The 11,891-nt window shown below is 60.7% G+C and overlaps 1 protein-coding gene across 1 annotated transcript in view; it reads right to left on the bottom strand.

The window, feature by feature from the left end:
- Window positions 1-11,891, bottom strand: part of NRXN2 (neurexin 2) — a 97,863-nt gene that overhangs the window by 35,130 nt on the left and 50,842 nt on the right. The window contains 6 exon segments of the mRNA XM_077759728.1: window positions 5,020-5,139; window positions 5,536-5,709; window positions 7,200-7,390; window positions 7,994-8,375; window positions 8,721-8,840; window positions 10,275-10,301. Coding sequence (XP_077615854.1) covers window positions 5,020-5,139; window positions 5,536-5,709; window positions 7,200-7,390; window positions 7,994-8,375; window positions 8,721-8,840; window positions 10,275-10,301 — 1,014 coding nt within the window.

Raw genomic sequence — 11,891 nt, forward strand, 5'->3', positions numbered from 1 at the left:
CTTGGGGAAAAACCCAGCCAGGGGAGGGGGGACTGGAGGGGAGAAGCGGGAGACCGACGGAGCCTAGGGCCGGCCGCGCCGCTGCTGCCGCTGCCGCCCGACGGAGGCCGGGGGGGAAAGGAGGGAGCGGCCGAGGGAGGGGGGCGGCGGGAGAAGGGAGGAGGGAAGCAAATCCGGGTGAGGGGGGAATGAAGGGAGGAGAGGAGGGGAGAGGAGAGGAGGGGAGCAGGGCTGAGCAGAGGAAAGGCGCGAGCCTGCGAGATTCCGGCGGAGAGATGGAGGCAGCGGAGTGTTGCTGCAGAGGCTGAGGGCTGGAAGGGAGAGGGAGGGAGGGAGACAGGGAGGGAGGAAAGGAGAGGAGTGGAGAGGGGAGGGGAGAGGGAGCGCGGGAGGAGGAGGGGGCAGGGCAGAGGGACCCGAGCGGCTCCCGATCTGCGGGCGGCGCTGGGCAGCTCCGCCGCACGGCACCTGGCTAGCCCGCTAGGCGCTCGCCTCTCCTCTGCGCGCGCCCCGCCCCTCCCCCGCGCCCGGGCGCGCGCTCGCCTCCCGCCCGCTCCAGAGAAGGGGCCCTGCTGAATAATTGAACAGGACTGAGGCTAGCAAGAGAGGCAGCGCTCTTCCTCCTCCTTCCCTTCCCCCGCACCTGGACGAACCCCAATAGTGCTCTCTGGTCCAGCGCGCAGAGATGTGGCCACGGCCACCTCTGCACGCACTCCTCGGAACACACGTGCACTCTAGGATGTGGACGGGTATGGAGACACCCACGTGCCCATACAGGCACCAGGGAGCGCGCAGGCACACACAGGCTCAGACACATACATGCATACATGTGCTCACAGACACTGGCACACAGAATCACACTCAGCACAGGGGAGGGGCAGGAGGTGTACACATGCACAGAGGCACACATGCCGCACACATACATGTTTGGCCGCAAGCGATGAACAGCCAACACACACACAGACACCTCCTCCCAGCTCACCCTCCAGAAACAATGACCCAGAGCCTCACAGGTACTCAAGAGTAAGACACGTCACACACGGACGGTCTTCTCACTACCTTCCCAAAGGGTGCTCCCCTACCCCCTGCACACCCTTGCTGGACTCCTGGAATCCTTCCCCTCCACTCCCCCACCCCTCCCCGAACCTCAACCTCTCCCTCCACGGAGTTTTCAGGACACCCGTCCACTGAGTGTCCCACTTAGGACAAAAACCCTTCATGGGTCACTTATGTTCCACTGCAGAAGCCACTTCTACTAGGTGCCCCTCCACTGGGATCTGCCTTCTCCCCACCCCGCCCCTGGCAGAGTTTTGGGGACCTCTGGGAAACACCTGTCATAGCCCAAGAGGTAAGTGCAGAGAGACTCCCTTCCCTTCATCTGGATGTGACCTCTGCACCCACATCAATCTGGGTCCAGTGGGACGATGGTCTCCTAGGACCAAGGGGGAGGGGGGGGGTGGTAAGCCAGAGGGTAGAGAAAGAGGAAAAGGGAGAGAGGTGGAGATGGACCTGGAAGGAGCCAAAGAAACAGTGTAGTAGTAGAGTGAGGAGCGGTGGTGAAGAAAGGGCAAAAGGAAAGGGGAGGTGATGTGAGAAAGGGGACAGAGAATGGGGGTGCACAGGCAGGAGAGGGCTGGCTCCTGCTTGCTGATTCTGAATTCCATCTTGGAGCAAAAACCGGCACCGTGAGCCCTACAGGTGCTGCGCGCAACTCCTGACTGCAGTCAGCACCCAGGACAGCTCCCCTGTTGCCACAGCCGCCTCCCGACCTTGTGAGGTGACAGGGCTTCATTTGGCCCCTGGCCCTTCTGAAACGAAGAAAGAGGTCTTCAGAAGAAAAGGCTTGCAGGTGGAAGGAACATGGCTCCATGAGGGAAGAGAGATTGCAGCCTGCAAAGCGGGGCCGGAGCCCCCTGAAACCTTGTCCTCTGCCCTCTCCATCCCATCCGTGCGCCCCAGGCTCTGGAATAGAGACTGACACAGCTCTGAACAGGCAGAAAATTTACGGTCCCTGAGGGAAGGAGGGAGGAGCCGGTGGCGGTGAGAGGAGAGGAAGGGAAACCGCCTCAAGGCCAATCAATATCAGTGAGTGGGAAGTGGAGAGAGTTGGAGGGGGTGACGTTGGGGAGCGAGGGGGGAGACGGAGGGTAAAAGAGAAGAGAGAGAGGTGTGCAAGAGATCAATAGAGCCTGCGGAGCAAGTGGAGAGATGAGAAGCAGAGGGTAGACACGGGGAAGAACTGACCGCCTGGGAGAGGTGGGTTCTAGAAGAGAGAACCCCGAGCAGGCCTGATAGGAGCGCCTGGGTCCCAAACCCCCACCCTGGGGTCTCAGCCGCATGTCAAGCAGTGTCCCTCTTTCTAGCTTCCCTTCCTCTCCCATTTCATATTCTATTCTTCATTCTCTCTCCCATTTTCCTCTCTCTCATGGCAGAGATGGGTTCTCTCCTCTGATCTCTCCTGCCTTCCAGAGCAGACTACTGAGCCTTAAAGGGACACAGAGGGCCTGCACACCCCATGTTACAGAGGAGAAACTGAGGCCACAAGCTGGGAAAGGCTGTCCTGAAGGTCAGACCTCTTCCCACCCCAGTCTCTCCCCCACCAGACAATGCCAACCCTCTGAGGACACCTTGGCCATTCCCACCCTCTTCCCTCTCTTCCAGCTCTGGGGCTTCACACTCCGGGAGCAGAGTGAACTGAACAGGCCTCTCAGCCAGGTTCCTGCTTGACCTTGTGCTACGGCTGGGCCCCAAGAAGACCAGTCATAAAGAGACAGCATAAACAAGAAACAGAGCTGAACGTGGAGAATTAGGAGGCATAACCCCAAGAGAAGAGGGAATTATGGTTTGGGAAGGAACGGACAGCCCCCAGCCCCAGGTTCGCTCTCTGCCCTTCAGGGGCAGAGATCTTAGAAGGTCCCCCAGGGCTGGGATTTGGAGAAGCAGCAGGAACCCACCAGCTGCGAGGTTGCACCCACCTTGTCTTGACCTCCAGGGTTCTGCTCGGGGGGACCAGACACCGACCAGTGCTCGGGGGGATGGTGATTCTTCCCAAAACACACCCTGCTCCCCAGCCCGGATTCTCCCTGCCTCCCACCTTCCGGGAACCTGAAGAAGCTGTCCCAGCCTCTCTTCCCAGTCTCGTGAAAAGATGACATGACTCCCAAAATCCCCAACAATCTCTATGCCCGCTTCCAGAAGCCTCCCATGCATGCCAGGGTAGTCGTGGCAGTGGGCAGCAGTATTTCTTGACCTAGATCCTTTGCACCCCGGGCAAGACATGCCCACTGTTAGCACCACCGTCACCCAGGACTAAAGGAGCAGTGGGAGGTGATGGAGTCAGGAGCTTCCAGGTTCCAGCTGCACGCTAACCCCCCAGCACCCGAGACTTTAGGGCACGGAAGGGGCCTCGGTTTCCCCATCTGTTAAATAGGACGGTCGGTCTCCAGCCCACTGGCCTTCACTGAGAAATAAATTACAAGGGCTTTGTAAGCTACCAAACCCTAAACAACCATGGGGATTGCTACTATTAAGCAGCAAAGTCACCACCATCTCCAGATCTCTGGGTACAGTGAGTGAGCTGGATAGAAAGAGGCCCCACCCTATCTTTATTCTCCGGGAGCCAGGGCTCCAGCGCCCCTGAGCTGGCTGTCATCTGGGGGCTTTGGGAGGAACCGAGAGCAGCAGGTCAGATGAGGAAAACCCTGAAGACAGGATGGGAACAGGACGTGGAGATCCTCAAGCTTGGGCTCTGCCTGAGAGCCCTCCCCCACCAGCAGCGCTGAGGAAGGTGGGCTGAACATACTTCCCACGGAGAAGGCAAAACCAAGATCTGTCCAAGAGCCCAGTCCCTGGAACTGGTAGGTGGATCCCATAAGAGACTCAGGACTCGTGCCCGGATGACTACGGCTCCAAGATGTGGCAGGGAGGCAAAGGCACCGACCCCAGGTCTTAACCCAGATCTACCATTAACTACCCCCCCACCCCAGAAATCCACTGACCCCTCCAGGCCTCAGTTTCCATGTTTGCAAAATGAAGAAGCCCAGTCCTGAGTGGTGTGTGTGTGTGTGTGTGTGTGTGTGTGTGTGTGTGTGTGTCTTTTCCCAGGCAGCTGACTAGTCACATCCCTGGTCTCTCAGCAGGGTTACCCTGACTGAGAACCACCCAGGTGATGCCTGAGAAGGCTGCCCTCTCCCCCACCCCTGCCCAAAGCCCAATCGTCCAAGGAAACTCGGCAGTGCCCCTCTCTGCAGGCTGCCTCTCCCCACCTCCTGCTCCAGCCCCCTCCCCTCTACAGAGCCCTAACCCACAACTGGCCATCAAGCATGACCACTGACAGTGCCCCTCTCTAGGGAGGGGCCTCAAACAATATGCAAGTTGGCAGGCAGGCAGATGCCCAGACAGGGAGGAGAAGAATGAGGCAAGGGCACTAAGGAGTGTCCTTGTGGCCCCAAGGGACCACCTGCAGCTGAGATTCTTGGGAGGAGGGTCGGGAATGGTATGACCGCTGTCTAGGGAAGCCAGCTGTCCAGCGTCCTGGCCTCCTGTGACCCTCCTGAGCCTGCCCCCTTGGGAGTGGGCCGACTCTGGGCAAGAAATGAGAGACCTCCACTGCGCTCTCCGGAGGGCATCAGAGGAAAGCGGTGAAGGTCGACGCCTGCCCCTTGTCCTGAGCAATAGCATGTAGATAAAACCTGTAAGACCACCGCCAAAATCTCACAAGGTGTCAACAGAGGCTGACTCCTTTGGTTATAGGTGAAGGGGGCAGGGTCCAGCCAGCTCCGAGCAAAGGGAGGAAGCCATCGATCAATGGATTTCCCAGAGACTCAGGCAGCGGCAAGCCAACCGGGTCCCCCAAAAAAGACTTGGAGGGTGGATGGCACCCAGCAGCGCCGCCCCCCCCCCCTCGTACTTTCATGACAAGAAGGGATAAGGAAGCAAGCAGCATGGCTCTCAGAGACCCTCTCTCCTCCCTGGCAGTCCCTGTGGCTGGGAAGGGGCCACATCTCCCCGGGAACTCACGGTCATTGCAGATAGGGCCTCCGTAGGAAGTCATGGTGCAGTCACAGGTGAAGCCATCCCACTGCTGTAGGCAGACGCCCTGGTTGGCACAGGACTCTTCGGTGCAGGTGGTGCTGGGGCCTGAAAGAGGCAGGAGGAAGGAACACCCCCCACTCAGCCAAGCCCCTCCCTCCCCAGGAGGCGGGGAAGCTTCAGAGCCCGGTGAGAGGCCCCACGCTCAGTCCTCTGCCAGTACCAAAGGGCCAGATACTGACAAGGGTGTGGTGGGGGGTGACCGTGGGTGGGGAGGGGTGCTCAGGGACCACTAGGCTAGGCTTTGAGCTGCAATAAGGGGCCAGGGTGAGAGGCAACAGGCAGGGCGAGTGACCCTTCTCTCCTGGCACCCCTGCCCCAGGGCTGTGGGGACAGGCTCCCTCGAGGCCTGAGAAGCAAGGCCACTTTGGTGTCCCCGCAGACCCCTGCGGCCGGCCCTCCTGCAGCCTGCGGTCACACCTGACTCCTGCACCCTCCACTCACCGTCACAGCCCCTCTCCACCTGCCCGATGCGGTGCAGGGCATCAGCAATGAGGTCTGGGAGGCGTCCGTTGAGGTCCACCGAGGCCAGGCAGCCCTGAAAGCCATCCCGGGAGGCCACCAGCTTGGGCAGGTTGCTGAACATATTCTTGCTCAGACCGCCAATGTACAACTCCCCTGCAAAGGGAGGGGGGTCAAAACCTGCATCCTGGCCCCCATTCCCCTCCCAGGGTACCAGCACCTGCTTGTTAGGTCGTCCCAGACTCGGGCTTCCATACAGAAACCCCATGACACCCCCCTTCCTTCCTTCTCCACCCTGCCATCTGTCTGCTCCCCCTCCCCCCCAGAAGCCCAGATGCCCAGGGTGGGGTGAGTGGGGGGGGAGCAGCTGGGAGAACGAGCTCCAGGCTCTCTCCCACAAGCTGATTCCAGTTCCGGCCTGTAATCAGGGCCTTTCAGAGACGTGAGGGCCTATCCACGACGACAACGCCCCCACCCCCACCCCCACCCCTCTCCCTGTTCCCTGAGCTCCCTTAGGCCTCTCCCCAGTGCTCTAGCCCAGCTTTGGGGACTCTGAGTGATGCCAGGAAGTTCTCCTTGGGGACACCTGATCCCACACATCACTGCCTGGCCACATCGCGCCCAATTCCCTGGAAGGCTTGGCCGGCCCAAGGCACAGCTTCAGCAAGACACGGTCTTGGCCACTGGCTCAATGCAACACAAGACTAACCCAGGCCACCCTTGGGTTTGCCAGCGCTGCGGATTATCTGTGACACATCGCCCCCTTCTGGAAGCCGGGAGAATCAGCAGCACTAAGCCACAAGATCGTGCTGGCACCTGACCAGGCTTCTAGCTCCCACTCGGCCTCCACCTCACGTGGTGACCTCAGGCAAGCCTCCTAGCCTCCCATTTTTTTCCCATGACCCCCTCCCCGAGATGGGGGTGAATTCAGTGGTCTCTGAGGACCCTCCCCGAGCCCAGACGGTCTGAGTCACACCAACGACACAGGGGCCTCCGTGGGGCTGAGGGCTGCTGGGAGCAGGTGAAGGAGGTTGCTCATTTTGCCACCAAGGTTCCGGGGCCTTGTCTTCACTCCTGTCCCACCGCCTTGACTCTAGGTTCCTCCTTCCCTGCTCTCCCAAGCACCCCTTCTGGGGACGGCCAATGACCACTTCAATAGCTACCTACGAGACCCTGGGGAATGTGTGACCCTGGGGTGACACTGGGCCTACCAGGGAAGCCTGGGTCCAAAAGGGTCCCCAGACACAGCCTAGTCAATGCCCAATGTATACGACGGGCAGCATGCAGGGACCCCGCCACTGTTACCCCCTCCTCCCCTCACCAACTGTCCCCTGCCACCCACTTGGGGGATCCATTTGCTAGGACATTCCCCTATTCTCTTTCCAGCCCTCAGCCAAGGTAGGCTTCTCAATCTTGGGCATCCAAGAGGTCTTCCGAGGCCCTGGACTGCCTACCCCTCGCTCTAGAGCGAGGCCATCAAGCTCCCCAGGAGACACATCCCATGGCCGGGATTTCAGTGTTGAGGGCAGCCTCACGGGAGAGCTGAACAGAACTTTGACAGGAAAATGTCAGGCTCGACACAGAAGAGAATGGGAAAGAGATGGAAACCATGGGCGGNGGCCTTCTCCATAGGCCCCGGGCCCCACCTTTGAGATCGAGGTTTCGGGCACCATTGGAGTGCTGCGTGACCGTCCGGGAGTCAATCTTGAGCGTGTGCACGTTGCCCGGGTCCCTGGACACCACCACGTTGTGCCACTGGTTGTCATTGACTGGTTTGTCTGAGTTCCCCTTCATCAAGGACGGGCCATTCCCCAGGTCAAACACATAGTGGATGTACCTGCCCCGCGGTAGGGAGGAGACACTAGATCAAGGAGGGGGGCAACACTGGGAAGGCAGGGTAAGGAGGAGCTACGGCTTACAGGGGTTCTGGGTGCCGCAGAAGGAGGGGATGGGGGGGGCCCATGGTGGAGGGACCCAGCCCAGAACAAGAGGACTCCGCTGTGAGGTCCCAGCATGGGGAGAACGTGGGGACGGAGGGCCACAGAGGAGCCGGCGCCTGTGACAGGCTGCGATGAGGAGCTGGTTGGGGGAGAGAGGTTTGTGGGGACAGCAGGGTGCCCTGGGGGCAGGGCACAGCTGCTCTAGGCTGGGCTCCCCTCCGGCAAGAAAGGCCATAGGGACAGGGCCCTGCCTCCTGCCTGCAGACAGGACCTGCCTGAGCCAGGAGAGTGAACGGCAAGGACACTAGCAAGAAGGAACTGGGGAATCACCGGGTTGGAAAAAGGGGGTGCCGCTTTTCCGTCCTGGCGGGTGGCCGGGGACCTGAATCTTGAGCGGCGGTCTGAGGGGACTGGATAGCTCAGCCGGTGGCGGGGCCGTATCCGGTCAGCAGGGGCAGGGGACCCCTTCCCTGCCAGCGGTGCAGTGCCCGGCACCTCACCCCTTGACCAGCTCGATGACAATGAAGTCATTGCCGTTGCCCGAGTTGAACAGGAGAAGCCCGTCGGGAGCCGTGGTCTTGAACTGGAAGAAGAGGTGCATAGAAGCATAGGCTTGGAGTGTGGCGAGCGCCAGGTAGCTGCTGCGGCTCTTGAAGGTGACGGGATCGGCCACGATGGCCCGCAGGCCGAAGCGGGCGTTGAGCTCGCAGTAGGTGATATCGCCGTCTTTGCACTGGTCCATGTAGGGCTGGCCGTTGAACACCAGCCCGCTCAGGTGCCCGATGAAGTTGGAGGGCACCACAGAGATGAAACGCCGCTCTGTCATGATGCCCGTCTCGATGTTGTGGAACTCTAGCCGCGTGTGGGCCCCCGCCATCTGTCCTGCTCGGGACCAGAGACAGAGATGGGGGGGCAGGCTGGGGGACAGCCGGGCCTGGGGTGCCAGGAGCCTCCCCTCCGCACAAGGGCCACACAAGAGAGATACCAGCAGGCACCCTCGGTGGGGGTGCTGGCCGCCATGCGCCTCACTGGCCCGGGGCTGCCGGGCACGCGGGACAGCGGGGTCCAGGGCCCCGTGACAGAGCACCCCTAGGGGAGAAATGGCAGCAGGGGCTTTGCCAGAATGCCACCCAAGAAAGGGAAGCCCAGGAAGTTGTCACCGAGAAGAGCAGGGCCGTCCGCAGGTGGCTGGAGATGTGGCCACCTCCCTGGTCTTGGCGCACTTACCCTCCACGGTGACATTGTCCACAGACAGCTGCAGGCTCTTGCCGCGCCGCACCACCCTCACCGTGTGCCACTCGTTGTCGTTGAGCTTGTGTCCCGCAAAGAGCGTCTCGGGGCCTTTACCTGCGGCACCAAGGGGGGAGTGAACACGGCATCCCCGCGCTCAGCTGTGGCTCCAGGTCCCAGCCCAGGTGCACAGAGTCTCACCCCCACACACGCAGGGACACACGCTCACCCCGTTCTCACACCCAGTCAGAAATCCGGACAACACCCGCTGCCACTTGGCGCAACTTCCAAGGCTGTCTCTGGAACGGAATTTGATGCCAATGGGGCCTCTGAGAGTTGTGCCCTGAGGCCCTGTGCAGAGACACCCATACCTACAACCAACGTTCTCTTCCTGAGTCTTCTAAGGAGCGTCCGTGTCAGTGTGTGTAGCCAGCAGTGAAATTCGCAGCATCGAGCAGAGGCCTAGAATTCTCAAACTCCCAGAGCATCCCACATCCCACGTGCGAGCGTGCTGGTAGTGACACCCTCACACACTCAGCCCCTGCCCCCGTCTACAGAGGGACCCGGTGTGACCTCTCTGTACCCACCACTGGTTAACTCCACAGCCCCGGAAACGCAACCACACACATGGCACAACCGACCTGGCCAGAGAGGGGGATGCTTCTTAGGAATTGTGACCATTTGTTCAAGACCAGGATTCTCAGATTTCAAGTCTAAAACAAAACCTATTTTTCTTCAGAAGGACGCTAAACTTTGCTGCACTCCCAAGGCTCCTGCCAGCGGGGGCCGGGGCCCAACACGCATGCGCACACAGGTATCTCTCACACACACACAGCTGAGCACACACAACCCCCTCTGCCCACGTCTCCCATGCTCTGGTGCATACATCAGGGTTCAGTCGGCAGAAACACTCTCTCGGAGACGGAGCACTGAGCCCAGCACACTGGGATGCTCAGAAATGCCCCCAACTGCTGTCCTTCTCACCCTCCAGTCAAGAGACTCATTGTCCCTTCTTTAATGCACCCTAATGTGACAAACTCGGCCCCCGCCCGATGCTGGAGCTGTGGAGGGCTGAACCTTGAACCCCTGACTCTGCTCCCCACCCTGCTCTTTCCTGCGGGCCTCCCCCTCCCCCTTGTGGCCACCTCTGGAGATGCAGTGGAATATCCCAGCTCCTCTCTCAGCTTCTTCTGGCCGGCCATAGGGTGGTGGGCCCTCCCCCTGCAGGTGCACCCAAGTCTAGGCCCCACCCTCCCGAGGACTGGAGATGATTAAGACTCCCTGGCCTTCCTTTCCTCAGACCCAGTGAGCATGCTGACCCAGGGCCCTCCCCCAGCGCCTCCTGGTTCACCTCCGTTTGGCCTGTTCTGCCCTCCACAGCCACATCACCCTCACGCACCCTCATGCCTGCTCCCCTCCCCCCACCCACTGCCCAACCCCCACACAAGCCAGTGAGGAAGGTTCTCTTCCCCCCACTACCCCTCCCCAGATCCCAGTGTCCAGCATCCCAGGCCCCTGGGGGCTCGGCAGAAGAAGAGGGAAGCCACTTACTGGGTGCGCAGCCGACGCGCAGGCAGTCTGGGGGGGCCATGGGGCGGGCAGAGGGGGAGGGGAGACAAAAAGGCAGAACAAGTTTTTTTTTTTTACATCCTTCACAGGGAGGGGTGTCTGCGGGCGGGGGTTCCCCCCCGGGACCACTTTCTGGGGACCACGCGTGCCCAGGTGCCCTCTGCCCTTCCTCGGTTAGACCCCTATCCCACCTGCCCTCAAGAGGGCTCCAACCCTCCCCAGGGCTGGGAGGCAGGGCAATCAGGTGGCGGAAAGAGGGCTTGCGTCTCCCTTCTTAGAGGGGCCCAGGCCTCTCGTGTCTGAGGGAGATGGGCACCTTGGGAATCCCAGTCGTACAGGGGATCTCTGTGGGGCTGAGGGCTTGACCAACCCCACATCTCCACATCTCTTGGAGGGAGATGGGTAGGGAGGGCCAGATCCCCTGCATCCCCTGCTCTGGGACGACTCCCTGCTCAGAGCCCAAGTCGTGACACATCACTCCCCAAGCCAGCTTGGGCTCTGAGCCAAACGGAGGGGTCTGCCCCAGGGTTCCCTTCCCGTGGCCATACATCTCCCAGAGTCCCAGGGGGCCAGCACCGCCCCTACAGGAACCTTCCTTCTACCCTTCCTGACTTGGAGGATGCCAGGCTGCCACTGGGGAACAGAGTGATCCTTCACCCTGAAGAGGAACTAGAATCGATCTGTTTTCTTACGGAGGGGCCAAGGCCTCACAGATGGGGATACTGAGGCCCCCAAAGTAGAATTTCAGAGGACACTCAGCCAAGTCAGGGGCGAGCAGGCACCACAGGCAGTCTTCCACCTCAGTCCCAGAATGGATATGCTATGACCCCAGGGTCAGGGGGCCCCGCATGGTCAGAAAGCACACTGTCTACACAGAACTGTAGCCCGGGGCCCCAGAGCCTTGGGCCAGCCCTCTGATGGGACACATGCCCCACAACGTGTTAGGTGGCCAGCCTTGCAAAGGGAACAGAGCACTAGGATCCTATGAAGTTGGGGCTTGGGGTCCTTGGGACACCTGCACCAGGCCACCGGACCCAGATGGCCTGGGGATGCACAAAGTCCTGCACCCGGAAGGCAGATGGGCTGGGTCCTAATCTCATCGTGTAGCTGTGGGCAAATCTCTTTTCTCTGAGTTTCAACTTTTCGCCTTGTGGGCTGAGAGCAAGAGAGGTGGTCAGTGGGCTGGCCCCGTGTCTCGCGGGCAATATCCTGGCATCCCACGGCTCCTCCCTGGTTGCACCCCTACTCTCAGGACACAAAGGCAGTTGGGGGCATCTGGCATCCCTTGGGCCCCTCAAGGTTCCTGCAGTGGCGGTAAACAGACTCCCCTGTGGCTCTGGGGGTATGGGCCCCTCGGGCAGTACGGCTGAGCTCCACACGCGTCGTCAACCGCGGCAGAAGAGTGGGGGGAGCATCCGGGACCCTGAGCCACAGCCTGGCACCAAAGGAGGGAAGAAGCAGCAGAGGAAGGCAACGGAGCAGGTTCAAGGGGAAGTCAGAAGGTACAGTGAGAGGAAGGAGGTCAAGAGGGCACACGGAGAAAAGAGGAAGGAAGGGGGAGCAGAGGGAAGAAGAAGCCAGACCTGGGGGGGTGGGGGG

Source organism: Crocuta crocuta, unplaced genomic scaffold (genome assembly GCF_008692635.1).
Source record: "Crocuta crocuta isolate KB4526 unplaced genomic scaffold, BGI_CrCroc_1.0 scaffold53, whole genome shotgun sequence".
Taxonomy (NCBI): domain Eukaryota; kingdom Metazoa; phylum Chordata; class Mammalia; order Carnivora; family Hyaenidae; genus Crocuta; species Crocuta crocuta.